The following is a 17,277-nucleotide window of genomic DNA, read 5'->3' as shown; positions in this document are numbered from 1 at the left end:
AAGATGGGAGTCATCCTGTGCTGTGATCATGGAACATGCTGCAGTACTTGCTCATCACTGCATATAACCTTATTTTATTCACTAATTTCTCACTTGTTATTAATGCAATAACATGTCTTAAAGGTGCTGAAATGTTATGACAAATCCATTTCTTTGAAACAAATCATTATACCCATTCAAACCATTCAACCTCCGAGATTTATACAGTTTACACTTGTTTTATTGTTTTCATTCATCTTAAGTGCCTGCAGTCAGCCCTAGGTGTAACACTGATGCCCCCTGAAGGAGATGGTCGGTTTGTGCCTACACTTCTCTGCGGTCAAAATGACTTCTTGTTTTACATATCATAAAAGTCTTGATTCACCGATAGCTGCAATTTTCACAGATGCTGGTGTAATATAGACTTGATATCTGATGTGATAAATGCCAAGGTGTAACACGATTCAGAGTCCATATCAAATTGTAGGTCCCATTACAACTAGCTGGGCTAGTTAACCAACTTCTGCTTTGAAGAAAACTTTCCTTCATTATAAAAACTGAAACTGAGTTCAATGAAATCTGGGTAACTTCAATAAAAAGTTAATATGATTAAAGTATTTGTGTGACCATCTAATTACAAAGCATCAGAAGAGGTAAAAACACATTAGCTATTCCAACAACATTACTGTTTATAATGAACACAGAAGTTGGCATAAAAATGGAAGCAACTCAAAATGTTGTTTAAGAAGCTAAAGGCCACACTATTTGAGAAAAATTGAGTAGTTTTACAGCTACTTCCATGCTGCCCAGATAACACAAATAACTGTATTAATAAGTAAAAGTAAAGTCGATGGCTTTTTGCCTGGGGGGCTCAGCCACCTAACTGGAAAGGATTTTCTTCCGCCACACAATTGGTCCCTTGCCATGTGGATATGAGACAGTTGTGTCTTGTATGTTATGAGTGTAATGGAACTATGTATAGTGTGGTGTTATATTTCTGTTGGATGATGATTACGGGATGATGACGATGATCAAACCTGCTGCTGGCATATAGCATACCCTTCTCAAATATCACCACTAAGACCATCAGGCTTAATGTTCTCATAATATGAAATTATGCTATGACATGAATGGAAGGAGACTAGTGATTGTTTTCTTCTCACAATTCTTTATGATCTTTTCACATTCATGAACACACATACTACTAGTATTAATTTACTCTCTCTCAGAAGAACAGTGAGATCTTTGGTGTATAAACTTCCTATGTCACATTGTGGTACTCACCTTTCAATGTCCCAATAAGGATCATGATGATATACGCATTTGGGTACAGTTTGGCAGCATGTGTGACTCCATCATGTACTTTTTTACACCTGGAATGAAATATATTTTGTTATTTACCAAAATTTTTTTGTCTCGGACAAGTGACTAAGTAAAGTAAATAAAGTATTTGTTGATGGTTAGTGAAATTACAAATAACATCCCAGATTAAGCATGATTATTTTCAGTATAGCAAAGTCACAATTCTGAAAGCAGATACCAGTGAAGAGACTACGTGGACCACATTAATCTACTTGATAACATAGATCTACAGACAGATTAATGAAGAAAACATAAATGTGTGTGTTGTTATGTTGGAGTAATTTTGCTTAAAAGACCAAGCAGTTGTAAGCATCCCACTTACACCATGAATGGACACCATTTAGTTCCAGTATGATGGATGTTGAGAAATTATGGATATAATTTGAATGGATTGTAAAATGCACACTGAAGACATATGTGTCAAGTAAGTGGGTTAAGGATGGGAAAGATGATGATGATGATCTAGCAGCACACCTCTGAATTGCTTCGATGTCTTTCTTTAATCTGACTTGGTGGGAAGCCCACACATTCAAGCAGTACTCACGAATGGGTCGGCTTTCTTAAACTACTACCAATAAATCAAAGTCAACCATTTGCCAATCTTACCACTGTCCTTACATGCTTGTTCCATTTTATATCACTTTGCAAAGTTATGCTTGCACCATCGAATAGCACACTACTAATCCTGTATTAGAATATTATGGGATTGTTTCTCCTACTCTTCTGCGTTTACTTACTTTTTTATAAATTTAGAGCAATCTTCCATTCATCATACCAACTAGAAACTCTGTGTAAATCATCTTGTGTCCTACAGTCACTCAACAACTACACTTTCCCATATAACTCAGGGCCATCAGCATACAGCCACAGATTGTTGCCCATAGAGGACTAGAAGAGTACTTTTATACTTCTCTGGGGTTCCTGTGATGCCTTTGTCTATGATTAACACTAGATGTTGCAGACAACATACTGGGTTCTATTACTTCAGGAGTCTTCAAGCCACTAACAGTCTCCATTGTGGCACCACATCAAATGCATTCCAAAAATCTAATTATATGGAATATACCTGTTGCCCTTATTCTGTGGTTTGCAAGATTCATGTCACAAAAGGGCACACTGAGTTTCACAAGAGCAATGCTTTCTAAATCTATGGTGATTTGTGGACAGAAGTTCTTCTGACTCAAAGAAATTTCTTATTTTCAAACTCAGAATATTTTCAAGAATTCTGCTGAAAACTGATGTTAAGGATATTGATTTGAAATTTTGCAGGCCCATTTTTCACCCTTCTCATGAACAAAAATCACCTCCACTTTGTAATAATCACTTGGAACCTTGAGCTATGTGTGTGATTCATGATAATTGGAAGCCAAGTCAAGGGGCCAGTGCTGTAGGGTTCTCTTTGTAAAACCAAACTGGGATTCTGTCCAGAGCTGGTGACTTATTTGTCTTCAATTCTTTCAGGCGCTTCTCTACACCAGGGACCCCCCATGACTACGTGCTCCATATGGGAATATGCTTGTAGGATCCTTCTATTAAAAGTCCAGCTTTACTTTTGGTGTCTTCAGTTGTCACAACGGACTAGTTGATGATTCACTGAATAGCAACCTTTGACATGCTTAGTGATTTTACACAGGACCAGAATTGTCTCAGATTTTCACCAGGATTTTTCACTAAAGTTTTCTACACTTCGTACATTGATCTTTGTACAGAAATGTGATTTTCTACTAAAATTTACCTCTTTGCATTTGCATATTATTTTTTAAACCATGTCCAACAGTCTCTGGTTCCTCAGCATTTTCTGAACTTGGTTATTAAATTGTGGTGGGTCTTTTCCACCCGTGGTGTTGTCCGTCAGTGTCCCATCCCGTTGCAACCCATCATCTCACTTTGTGACAGACACATCATGCATCAGTGGGAGACTGAATGATTGAAGATGTCAGAAAACAAACTGCGGTCATTGAAATCGACCACATAGGCATGGCGGACTTCATGTGAGCCTCACTCCTAGAAGGAGGTTGTTCTTACCACACTTTGCATCGAACATAGTACTTTAACACATGGCTTCCTCCTCAGGCAGGTGGTGGTTTGGGTGTGGCACTTTCAGTTCAGCATATTTTGCAATGTGTGTCTTATATCCTGGTATCGGGGCAGTCCTCAGTCTCGATGGAGATCTGCCCACTGTTCTTGTCAATACTGATTCCAGTCTTGTAAGAGTGGTGACATTTTTTACACTGTCAGGCCTCATCCTTAAATTGGTGGGGGAAGGGAGCCAGACTTTAATGCATTATAATCTGCTCTGCATGTGGGGACAGCCTTCCTCCTAGCCCATGAGATTGGCATGTTAACTTTTTGTCAGGGCACTGTAGGTTCAATCAACACTCAAGTATTACGGAGATGCTTTGTGACTTCAAATGGGAATCCCTGGAGAGAAGATGCTCTTTTCAGGAAACACTTCTGAGAAAATTTAGAGAACCAGCATTTTAAGCCGACTGCAGAATGATTCTACTGCCATCAACATACTTACCACATAAGGACCACGATGATAAAATATGAAAAATTAGGGCTCATACAGAGGTATACAGACAGTTATTTTTCCCTTGCTTCATTTGCAAGTGGAATGGGAAAGAAAATGACCGATAGAGGAACAATATACTTTATGCCATGTACCATTGTGGTGCATGTATGTAGATACAATACACACTGGTTGTAATCAGTTACTAAATTCATGTGTTAAATACACACAAATTTGAATACAAAGTGACTCGTTCCTAAACCATTAGCTGTGAATATACTAATTCTATTTAAAAGAAAATGATTTGTCCTTTTATCATTTTGTGCTGTCAGTTTCCACAGTTATTATTTAGTTTCTGTGTCAGATTCATATATTTAAGTGGACTATCATATAAACTGTGTGTGACATTAAGCCATTAATTAAAAATCACTAATCTAATGAAAAAAACTTTATACAATGAAATAAGCAAGTAAAACTGAGACTTGTATCTATGAATAAATGAATAAGTGAATTTAGTGTCAGCATGACAGAGACTGTTACAATTTCAAAATCACCAGAAAATCAGATGCATTTGAAGCACTCTTCATCTGACACTTTTGTATAGTTTCACAATACTGTGAATAGTTTCAGAATATTGTTTGGCTCTTGGTGTCTTACTGAATAAAAAAGTAATGGTTAGGTACTTTTAAAAGAGGACACACAAACAAAACAAAAAAAGATAGTCCACATACTTCTAATCCCAAATTTTGCTAGTTTTCTTTATGTTAAGAACTGTGCGCTGCACTTTACTAACAAAACTCAGTTAACATACTAATGTTCTGTGGCACAGTCGAAATGCATTGTTTGGCTATCTTCTCCTGTCAAGTATTTTATGTCTATTGAACATGCCAAATAATTTACAAATTGCATTAATTTATTACCAGTTCAGGTGATGATTAACAGATTAACTTGTACTATGAAGTACAAATTATCTACCTTCGTAAGATCTCTGCTGATGTCTGATTTCAACCATGAGACAACAAGGAAAACATCTGAAACTGTTGTAAGCTGCTGCCTTACACTGTGTTACATTAAATAATTTTGTAGCTGTTACTAAATGTAAATATTTATTTGTATTCTGCAGATTAGCTTTTGACAATGTTAACTGAAATACATTCTTTGAAATCCCAGATGTAACAAGGATAAAATAAAGTAAGCGAATGATTATCTACAACTTGTATAGAACTCTGACAGCAGTTATAAGAGTCAAAGGACATCAAACAGAGGCAGTAGTAGAAGTGAGAATTAGAGGGGAGTGTACCCTATATCCCATGTGGTACTCAATCTGTACATTGAGCAGACAGCAAGGAAACAGAGGAGAAATGTTGTTAAAAGATGGGATAGATTGATAGGGGAGAGCCAAGAATCAATAACAATGCAGAGATGAAGGGACTTGCACATGGTAGAATAGTGTGGAGATTTGCATCAACCCAGTCTTTGGATTCAAGACCACAACAATAATGGTCCCCAGAGCTATTGCCTTTATTTTTAGCATGATATACATTTGCATTTAACATTAACATTACATACATATATTTTAGTTTGTATAAGTTGCTGGTCATCAAGGTGAAAAACACTTCTGGTCATCAAGGTGAAAAAAACTTACCTATAAATTTCCTTCATAGCTGCACAGATTAGCTTAACAGGCAAGAACTTGACTGCTTTGTACCCAATATCAAAAGGTGTGTAGAATACAATGTACCTGAAAAAGTGCAAGAATTAATATAATTTCTTCAGTTTCAGAGCTTGTCCACATAATTATTCCTATGCCTATTTATAACATTAAGGTGTGTGCCCCCTCCCAGCAAGAACTGAACCAATAAGTGTAAACAGAGTTTATTTCTTGTTAAAACAAACTAATCCCTAATTATCATAAAGAATGATAACATGAAAATTATGACTATCGCACTTCACAGAATGAAGTCGCTTTCTTGCACTACAAATGTACAAATGCTTAAAACAAAAAGAAAAAAAGGAAGCAGCCTGTGACTTCTGTGATATTTTCACCCATATCCCTGTTGTTTTATCACCTGCTTATTCCTACTGATCCTATTAAATTATGTTTTGTTCCTTCCAATTGACAGCATCTGCCCTTTTTTCCTCCTCATTGTTCTCACATTCATTATGAAACCTTTTGCTGATGAGCGAAGTCCTCTAATCTTGTATTCATTTCTTTATTAAGTATGCAAACTCCTTTTTCCAGTGCCTTGTTTTGGTTTTGTACATTTCATTACCTGTTTAAGAGGTAACTGCAGTGGCTACCAAATACAAAGCAACAGTTGTGTGTTGGTTTTCTACTAAACTGGTGTACCAGTAATACTCATCAAAAGGTAAAATCAAACCGTTCAGCTAACAATTATCTCTATAAATGTAAAACAGTTTGTAAGTAGATGACTGAAATTTCTTATCCCAGCAGTTTGTTTACATGTGTTATACACTTCAAGGGGAGTAACAGTGATCAAATATCAGGCAGCAGCAATGCATTAGTGAATCATGTGAAGCAGTGGGTAACATAATGATCTCTACGGAACAAGAGTGGGATTTTTTCTAATCATTCTGATGCAATGTTTTCATTTTTTATAAACCACTTAAAATTTATGCCATAATGGTTCTTTAAACAATGGCATGAAGAATTCATTCTTTCATCGTAGTCAAACTCAGCAAGTTCTTGGTCTATCAAAACTTCATTATTGGTGGGAAAACCTCAAGTCTTCCTTCTTTGTAGATATGTCTCAGATGTGTGACTGGAGGTTTAAGTTAAAAGTTAGTTTATCCAATGAAATACAAGAAAAGTCAGTTCATGCACGGTAAATAATAGAAGACATCTATAACAGATTTTCACCAGGAGTAATATTTGAAATGTACCATGGTTATGAGTATAACTGGGAAGATGAGACATGTCAAGACACCAAAATTTGTCTAGGGTGAAATACAAGGTCCACTGCATGAGTTGCAGTGGGACAGAGCTTGTACTGCAACTGATCATATGTTAAGTCACTTCACTTGCTTTTGTGTTTTGCCGCTAAATTGTGGATGTCAAATTTTCCCACCTTTTTTGTTCCATTACAGCTTGGAAGTCCAACTCATCACCATTATTACCCATTTTTTTCAAATTTTCATTAGATCCTCCCCAGCTAGAATCACTGTTGCATCTGTTATTTCATCTTAGTTTGATTTATTCTTGTCACATGTAGTATCTGCTGCTCTTTATGTCTCTTTTTTATTGTTAGAATTATTGTAGCAGATCTGTCTACATCAATTTAAAAAAAAAATGACCATTCACAGCTAGCTAAAGCTGTTATCAAAATTGTATGAGCTTCTCAATTGATCGTGGTATGAATCTTGTATGCCTCATGTTGAATTTTCTTACTATTCTACATCTGGAGACCATCCAAAATTGCGGTTGAGCTTCCCTGGAAAACATAGGTACACACAGACCATTACACAGTTCGAAAAAAAATGTGGAACCAAATTCAACACAGTTTGGAGTTTGTGTAATAAGAACAGCTACATTACACCTCAGAAAAACCCATTTTTAAAGACAGTTCCCAAAGAATTTTCAAAGTGGTCCTGAGCAGCTATATACAACAGAGAAGATTGATAGTTTCCAATCAGACTCCGATTTATAAAATGACAATATTTTCACCACGTGACTGATTTAAGGTATTATATTTTATTTCAGTATTGATTTTGACCTACAGCCATTTTCGGGTAGTTCTGCAATATCTTGACACATTAAAGCTGTACATGAAATTAGAAATTAAGACCCAATTAAAACACTTTGTGATGTTAGAATAGTAATTCTTTTATTAATTTTTGATAGCATTGTAGAACCATTTGAAAGTGACTGTAAGCTGAAATAAATACTAGAATTAACTGATTATTATATCTTAAAGAGTCAGTTTGTTTAACATGTGTATATTTTTCTCATACTTTAATCTTATCATCTGTAATATAGAAATTTTGGACATGTTACCCACAATGAATGATATAAATGAAAATAAGCAGATTTCTTCTCTCTTCCTTTACTTGCTCCTCTGTGCTATTATGGCCTCTTTGGTTGCCTCAAGAGCTCATTATAACAACAGATTAATGTGAAATGTGAATTATTCATCTCGTTACATACAATCTTCAAATCATATGATTTGATTTATAGGAAACATGTCAAGATTTGCAATAAGAAACATTTTTAAAAGAAATGTAAACAGTATTATACATAAACTGGAAAGAATAATGGTTTTAATATTATTAATAATACCTTTGCTGTTGCCTGACATAAGTTTATTTGTTAAATTTGGCTTGTGCGCAACATATTGCAGGAAATACCTCTGCTCATCGGATACATTTTTTAAAATTAGATGCACATGATAACTAATTTATGCTTGTCATTTTTGAGAGGCTTCATATTTATTCCATCAAATGCAATAAAAAAGAAGCAGAAAAGCACTTCTTTAATGGAAATTATTTCACACAATGTGTTGTGCAGCATTAGTTAAACAATTAAAAATCTTTAGTGATAGTGCAATTGTTTTTACAACAAAAACAAAAAAATTGACTTTTACAGGTTTCACAACAATTTCGTAACAAATAAAAATTAATGAGAATATTCGTTAATTTTCTCTGTAACAAGAGCTGAAAATAATACTATAAGGGGCAGTCAAAAGCAAATGAGACACATGGGAAAAAAATAAGTAAAGTGCTTATAATTTCAAAAGTAATTGCCATACTGTTAAAACATTTATCCCATTGTGAGACACGTTGGTCAATGCCTTCATGGAAAACTGTTTACAATTGTCTACGGAAACACGATTGTACTCAAATTTGCTTGGAAGAAATAGACAGCCTCATATGTCTTTCTTTAGGCCTTCAAAAACATGGAAATAGCAAGGGGAGAGATTGGGATTGTATGCACGACGTGCAAGGACTTCTCGGCAAAACTTTCTGCAGCACACATGAAACAATTTTGGCAACATGTGGGTGGGCACTTTGTTAGTAGGTTGTTTTGACTATACTACTGGGAAGCCCTTACAGATTCTCCATACAGTCCCATCCTTTCCCATGCAATTTCCATATTTTTGGGGCCCTCAAATTATAGATTAATGGCTGTCAATTTGCTTCAGACGAAGAGGATCACAGTTGGGTACAGTCATGATTCCACAAGCAACCGTGAAAATTTTTCCATGAAAACATTGTTGTTCTTGTCTCGCCGTGGAATATCTGTATTAATAGTTATGACTATTACTTTTTAAATAATAAACAGTTTATTTACTTGCTCCCATCTCATTTCCATTTGACTGTCCCTTATCAAATAAATAAATAAAATTTAAAAAATGTGTGTTGCGGGTGGTGTGGTCTTTCAGCTGAATTACTTTTCACGTTATAGAAACAGTAATAATAATAAAAAACATAAAAATAAAAATGCATACCAAACAACTGTGGCTACAACAACTTGAGGAGTGTTTTTTAGAGGGGCGAGGATGGGCTCTCCTAGAAGACCATTACAGAGCATTCCGCCAGCAAATACTACAAGCATAGTCGATAGCCAGCAAGACATTGGATGTTTCCGTGAAAAGGCATGTGCACCTGTAACAAAAATTTGTGAGATTCTTTGTGAAAATGTTTAGTATTTGACAAATGGTAACCCAAACTTCATTATGCAATAAAATAGAAAGTTTCAAGGAGTTAATGTATTTTAGAGAATATTTCAATTAACAAGCTGTGTAAAATTTAACAACAAAAACAATGAATTTTTGAAAATAAGTCTTTCCTTCTGATCGTGTCTGCTAAGCCTCCCCAGACTCATGGTTCTGGGTGACGTCTGAAACCTACCCCTTATTCAAAACCTCACCAATCTTTTTCCTTCACTACTCTTCCTTCCCTTCAACTCTTCTGCCTGAAAAAGGAACCACTGGCTCCAAAAGCTTGCTTAATTATAACATTTTATGTGTGTGTTCTGCCACCACTTGATGAGTACATTTTTATCCACCCAATTACATTATATTGTGTAAAATTTAAGATATTCTACATGTACCCAAATACCAGACACATCATAATATACATGTTGTGAAGGTAGCTTGTTATGACACAAAAATTTTCAGTCAAAAATGTTTGATACAGCCTCTATTTCACATGGCGAAGAGACAGAGCATAAAAATCCAATAAAAATGGCATAAACAATGACACAAAAGATAGATATGTGGGCTGATAGCAGAAAAAGAATAGCAGTAATTTGTAGATCTCCAGATAGTGCCTGGGGAAAAAATTACATAGCAAAATAAACTAATAAATCAAACTTCCATGCATACTAAATATCCTCTCAAGAGGAAAAGTCTAGTTACTTCTGTATCTTCAACTTATCACCTTTTCAAAATTATGACGATGATACTGTGACAGCATATCCTGAAGGTTCAACAAACATCAGAAACCCCTCATTTCTTGACTGTACCATACATGATATGACTATTTGTATACCTTAAGCTCTGCATCGCTTATTCTTGTGTATATCATAAACCCTAAGGTTGGTTTGATGCAGTTCACAGTAGCATGACGCTTATCCTCTTCTTTGAAGCGAAATTGCTGCCTCGCTCATCTTTGCTGATCTGCTTTATCATGTCCAGCCCTGTCTCTGTGATTCTTTAGTTCCACTATCTCTTCAACTACTGTTTTCAGAAATGACTCGTGTTGTAATTAGTGTGGCCACCCATCCCATCTCTTTATAGGAAGTAAAAATGCATGCAGCTAAAACAGCTGCTTTAAATCACAACATTAAGTTAATTTTAACTGATTTTCATATACAGATTGTAACGTATAAAACTATTCTAAATTTACTCCTAAGCATTGGCAGATATTGAAATTTTCTGTTTCCGGCTGATCAGAATTGAAATATAACAAAGCAAGGGTTAAATATATGCTATGGTAACATTTGAAATCCCTTAATAATATTTTATGATTTATGTAAAAAAAGGCCTGAAAGAAGTCGGGACTTCACTTATTAACATTTGGAGAAAATGTATCTGCCAGTAAAGTGTCTGCAAAATGTTCTCTTATTCTGAGAGAGGAAAAGAAAAACCTTGCATTTTTACCATACTGCATTAATATTGGTTATTAAATGGGTGCAGAGAGGAAAATCACCGTCTTCTGCAGGTATTAAGAGGGAGGTGACATCGATAATGTTAACTGATAAATAATGGAAGAAGTGAGAGTCTCTACACAGCAGTGGCGTAGCGAGGGGAGAGGGAGGGCAAAGGATTCTATCATGCCCCAGTACCATGTGCAGAAGGTTGCTAAATGGTCTCTAAGACAGACAAGATTTTCCAGAAAATGCTATACACTATATTAATACATGTGTTTCTAGAGAGGAGGTGCCAATAAAGTGTAGTGTTGTACCCTGGCTACTAAGGAGGTGGCGGCAGGGGTGCCAATAAAGTGATGTGCCTTGGGTAGCAATGGAGCAGAGGGCCCCAACAAAGTGTTGTGCCCCACATCAGTTATGTTCACTACGCCATTTCACTTCCTCTTAGAATAATCATAAACTGAAAAGATCTGTTTAACCACAACAAATCTGCTAACAAAAGAATAGATGCATCAGTTTTTTCCTACTACAATCACTTGTCATGTACTTTTACTGTGACAAAGATGCCTTAGTAAAAGCACATGAATATTATCAGCTTTTTTTTTGCTTAGAAGGTAAAAATATACTTAACTACTATTTTACCCATATAAGAGTACAGCACCTGAAAATGATACTGGTTGCAAATGTGAAGACACAAACTTGTGTTTAATAGTACCCTTATACTTCTGATTTTTGTTTTCCAGTTATTTGTTACATGTATAGAGTATTCACCAAAAAAAAAAAAAAAAAAAAAAAAAAAAAAAAAAAAAAAAAAAAAATGCACCTAAGTGAGACAAATTGTTTACAGGGCTCTACTGTATGTTATGCAGGCTGTGGACCTCTCGATCTCACGTCTTCATTTCAGAAACTATGTACACATTAAAACCACAACCGAACACTACCTTCTAGTACTTCAATATGCACCATCCCTTTCACTCTCCATTTTCTAGAGTGTTATTTGACAGGAACAATATATCTGCTTTCTTGGTCTCCCTCTAATCTCTTTTTTGTATATATGTTCCCTGTAGACACCGTACTCTGAGGGAAATTCATGTATGTTACTGACATGTAGAAACCATAAATTCAGTTTCACAAGAATTATTTCCATTTGGTACATACTGACAGTGAATATTAAAATAAATACTGCAGTTGATGGCAAACAGGATGTTATTTAAGAAAGTCAATGAGAAAGTAATCCCAAAACAAATACAATTGTGCCATGTCATCATATTCAAATCAAAGCCCACTCAGCATTGACTACATTGAAGCACAATATTACTTTCAGTATCGACTCTGATTTGGGGGCCTAAAATGAAATCCTCCCTTCCTTCCTTCCTTGGCCCTTTTCCAGCCAATCCCAGATCAAGATTGGTATAGTACTTTCTCAGTTCTGAGGAGAACCAACTCTACCTGTATGTAGGTTATTGATAAATGGGGTCACCACTGTCAAAGGTGTTTTAAAACTACTGCCAGCACTAACCTGAGAAGGAATCCACATACCCCTTGTACTGTGTCTAGTGCAATCAATGGTCAAATGTGACATTGTTTTTTGAATTGATTGTGCAGTTTTTATCTTTGGATGTGGGAAATGGCCCAATATTTCCCTCAGTGGATGTGGAAAACCACCTAAAACCACACATAGGCTGACCAGCACACTGTTCCCAATTGTTAATACATGAGGCAGATTCAATCCGGGGTTGGGGTGTGTTCTGGAAGCTGGCAGTTTAACACTGTCGACTATTTGTGCAGGCCCCTAAAATGAAGTCTTACTCCATAAATAAATCTAATTATGCCCTGAAATGCAAACCATCCCACCAAAAATCTTTCTTGGACTCCCCACAGAATATGTCCATAAGCAAGAAAGGAACAACTGAGTTTCAAAATTCATCAAATTTGAGCACTTACTACGACGAAGGAGAAAAAGAGAGAAGAGGGCTCAAAGCAATTGCAACCTACTCGTATGTAAGGAACCATTCCATACCGCAGGCATAATTATCTGTGAAGAAACTACAAAAGGCTGAAATTAGGTTGGCCACATGAGGATTTAAATCTCACTCCTAAGAAACATAAATCCAGTGTATTAACCAACCAACCAATTCAGTTAGGGTTCTATCAGCCACCTAACTCATATTTGTTAAATTCCCCCCCAACAACATTGAACGATTCCTCCACTTGAATGATAAATTCACAATGATCCTGGATGCAAACTTTCTCCATGCACCTAGGCATATATAACAACTTAGTCATCCATAATTCTGAATGGTGACTCTATGAAGTTTACTGCATGGTGATTACAATCATCAAACTAAGATAGAGAATGAATAGTCACTGACCTGTTTTCTCTGGGGCACGAAAGAATTTCTCATGTTTAAACATTTCTTCTTCTCAACAACAAGAATCTTGGTCGTTCCTCTACTAACACTACATAATATACATCTTCTCCTCACACATCTAGGCTTTGCAGACAAGACTCGTATTTTCATTAAACATTTACTAGCTGCCATCATTATAATTTTTAAGGATGAAAAAATAAGCAGTTTTCTGAAAAAAAATTTAGCATTCACCTGTACTGATTTAAAGATCATCACAGAAAACCAAAACAAAGATTGCCTGATGGAGATTTGAACCCCGTTCCTTCTGACGAATAGTCCAATGTCATGAACATTAAGCAACCTTGCTCAGTTTGAAGGGGGATAGGTAGGAATATCATTAATTAAAACCAACTCTACAAACTTTGTTATTACAGTTCAGGAATATAATCTTTGTTGCTTTCTTTTGAGTTTTCTGGTATTTTTTTTTAAATAAAGTAATCAGTCATACCAAATGAACACAGTCTCTTTCTTGCTTATGGAGTAAAAAATCTTAACAGATCCATACACCAATTTAGTAAATATTTCCAAAAGAGACTTCACTAAATAATGGTATATTTGTAGCATAGACCTTTATTTGTATTTATTTTCTTCGACTCCATTCTTCCTCAGACAACATAACTGCTATTACTATGGGTTCACAGTAACACTGCCTTCTTTCTAAACAACCCATTCCCCTGGTTACTGGCTCTGATCTCCCAGTATGAGGTTCTCTTGTGGCCATGATGGTTGATGGTCTAGTGGGTAGACCACTAAGATCCAGAGCCAGGTGTCATAAGTTCAATTCCAGTTCGGGGGAGGGGGGGGGGGGCATATTTCCTAATTGTAATTCCTCAAGGTTGGCCTCATGCCCACTCAGCCTACTGTGAGAATGAGTACTGGGAATCTCCCCTTGGGGAGGGGGATAAAAGGTGGCTGAAGAGAAGGACATGCTCTCGCCCTCCTAATTAACTTTTACCCACTGAACGAACCATAAGCTAAGTATCCTCAAGGAAAATAATAATGTCTCTTCCAGTAGCTCCATGAATCTGACAAATATGACAGAATTTCTTGGGATATTGTTCCATATTCCAATGTGCTGGGATGTGAGTTGGTGGAGCCAACAGATGTGGTAGGAGGAAAACTGACCCGTAGCGTAGCCCAATGATCATTTAGAAAACTTTGTGGGGTATTTTTGAAATGTACTGATTTCCAAGGTTGTGGATACGCACGCCTCATGAGTACAGTTTAAAATACACAGAATATTATGTTTTATATGACAATATTCTGCACAATAGATTCCATTATTCCACCACATTATTTGATACTCAAACATCATGACGACGTTTATGGAACACTATTTCCTCTCTGGTTCCACATCTTGTCTAACCATCCAGGCATCAGTCGTTAGGGGGTAAAAGACTTTTTTACTTAGAAACCAAAAAACACAGTTTTTCAAAATAAAATAAGACTCGTCTGGTTTCTGCACTTCTACTTCTGCAAGATTATTACAAGAGAGTTCACTCCCTTCTACTCAAAACACAGTTCTTCTTCAGAAAAGTATGACAGTAAAGAACAAACAACTGCTTGATCAAGTCATAGAAGAATGTAATTAGAAATTGTTTATCATTTATTTTAGTAAAATTCTGGGGAAACTGAGCCCCTATGTTGCAGACATAATAAAACATAACAGAGGACAGAGTTTGCATAAAGTCTTGAGAGACAGAAAATGCAGCAATAATTAATTTTGATGGGCTTCATTACAGGTATGCTCCAGTATAAACTAAAACTGATGACGGCGAATATGTTCTGGGATTATGAGATCCAGCCAACTATTCTGACATGTATCTGCCCATGTGTCATTAAGTTGGAATTTTGGTTTGCGCATTGTCCTACTTGTTAATGTCAGCCTCCACAAACCGAAAAAGAAAGTTAAGATCTAATGCCCAGCCAACAATAAGGTTGTTCGAGATGATGCATACATGGGTTGGTAAAGCACTGGAAAGGAAATTTTGCGTATTCTTTCGAAAGGAACCATACCAGCATTCGCCTTGAGAGAAGTGTGGACAAACTTACTTGGTGGAGGAAGGGCCGCTATGTAACGGATGAGAACATACCGTTACTCATCCACATATGTTAGTTACAATTTCACGTTTATTTTTTATCGATGTCCACAGTGGGGTCAGGGCATGACGAAACGTATACTGGCACGTTTTTCTGCCGTCATCACTATTTAGTTCAGAGAGAAATTTGTAGAACAGCGATCTGTTGCGAGTTTTACCAAGAGTTTCAAGTAGCGCTATTCTCTCGACAATCTGCATCATGTTTATCTGGCCGGAGTTTTATCTCAGATCTGTTACCGGTTAAGTAGTCGCATGATTGACAGCGTCCTCTGCAAATCGAGCAATTTGGCTCAAAGGTGACGGGATGTTGTCTATCAGCATGGGAGAACTTCGGCCTCATGTTAACGACGATGAGCGGACTCGTCGGTTACTGCGTTTCTCAGCTGGTCGCGGATGTGTTTGGGCGTAATAGCGCGGGGAATGCGTTCGGCTTTCAGCCAAAAGAAGTTTGTCTGGATGTCACCGTCCTAGGTCCTGCATGTCCCAGACGGAAAAGAATCACACTGACATAACAACACCCCCCCCCCTCCCTCTCCCCCATAGTAAAATGATCAGCCTTTGCCGGAAGTACCAACGATTGTTTCTTCTTGTGACTGAGCATCGAGGGGTGCATAGAAAGAGTCATTTTATTGTTCCTGGATACAATAATAATTAGTTGTGAAAAAAAATTCTGAGTGCTTAACCTTACAGATCTGTAAATACGCATTTATGTATTTTCTCTGTTCAGCTATGTGTACTATGTAAACAGGTGTTCTAGATGGCCAAGTAGATTATAAACTCTTATATATGGTTTGGTACATTTAAAATATTCTTGACTATATATACAATTAAACTGATTGAACACGTTAATCTTGGTCTATATTGTGTTGCTAAACCTTGATGCCTTTCGTAAACATCGTACTTACAACTGAAAACATAGTTGAAAATGTGGAAAAGTAATAATGCCTAAGGATATGACATGTTTAGAATGTCGTGTTACGATTAATAACACAGTACAGGTCTACCCTCCGTAAGGTAGTGGTAGTGGATATAGTATTTTGGTTTATTTTAGTATGCTTCTCTCTCACTTCCCAAAACGCTTGCGAGATCTGTAGTTCAAGAAATGTATATGAACCTTTGTGAATTAGATCATTCGACAACAGCCCTGGGACGTGAATCATGAGACTGGAGATAAAAAAAAAAAAAATAACGAAGACGATGATTGCCACCTCTATCGCTTGGTTGTGAACATCAACAATCAACAGTCACCACTGGGAAACAACGAAAACACGCGCCAGTAATTATTTCAGTTATACATATGTAACGTCAAAAACAGCAGCGAGCGCTGCTGCAAATATCACCGCTCTTGAAATATACATAATCGGCGACAGTAACGATAATGTGCCGCATACAATTAAAAAAAAAATCCAATACACGTCTCAGAGTGGTTTGTAGCCTTACTGAACCGCTTATGTAGACGCTCTATGATCTCTTTTTGATGACTGTCCGTGTTGTTATGCTGTATTGAAACTGTTGAGGCATAGTAATTTTTTGTCTTCGATTAATGGTTATGACTTTTACTGAACGAAGGAAAGTGATTCAATCTCTGATGTTGATTAATATTAAGCATACGGATGTGGGAACAACGACTCTCAATTGAAACTTTAACCTGAGTTTCAATTTACAGACATATATTTTCGTTATTTCTTTTAAAATCTGCCAAGAATAGTGATAGCCTATATAGTGCCAAACGACAAACACACAACAGCAGTCAAGAACCCCAAAATGTTCAACCTCTTGTGTGAAATGGAGACGCCGTGAATC

The 17,277-nt window shown here is 36.5% G+C and overlaps 1 protein-coding gene across 1 annotated transcript in view; it reads right to left on the bottom strand.

The window, feature by feature from the left end:
* LOC126366008 (trimeric intracellular cation channel type 1B.1) overlaps positions 1-17,277 on the bottom strand; it is a 50,081-nt gene that overhangs the window by 28,262 nt on the left and 4,542 nt on the right. The window contains exons 2-4 of the mRNA XM_050008853.1: positions 9,319-9,475; positions 5,499-5,594; positions 1,264-1,352 (exon numbers count right to left, since the gene is read on the bottom strand). Of these exons, the coding sequence (XP_049864810.1) occupies positions 1,264-1,352; positions 5,499-5,594; positions 9,319-9,475 (342 nt within the window). The remainder of the gene's footprint in view (positions 1-1,263; positions 1,353-5,498; positions 5,595-9,318; positions 9,476-17,277) is intronic.

Source organism: Schistocerca gregaria, chromosome 4 (genome assembly GCF_023897955.1).
Source record: "Schistocerca gregaria isolate iqSchGreg1 chromosome 4, iqSchGreg1.2, whole genome shotgun sequence".
Classification (NCBI taxonomy): domain Eukaryota; kingdom Metazoa; phylum Arthropoda; class Insecta; order Orthoptera; family Acrididae; genus Schistocerca; species Schistocerca gregaria.
The sequence above is the reverse complement of the archived record's forward strand: the minus strand, read 5'-3'. Positions and strand labels throughout refer to the sequence as shown.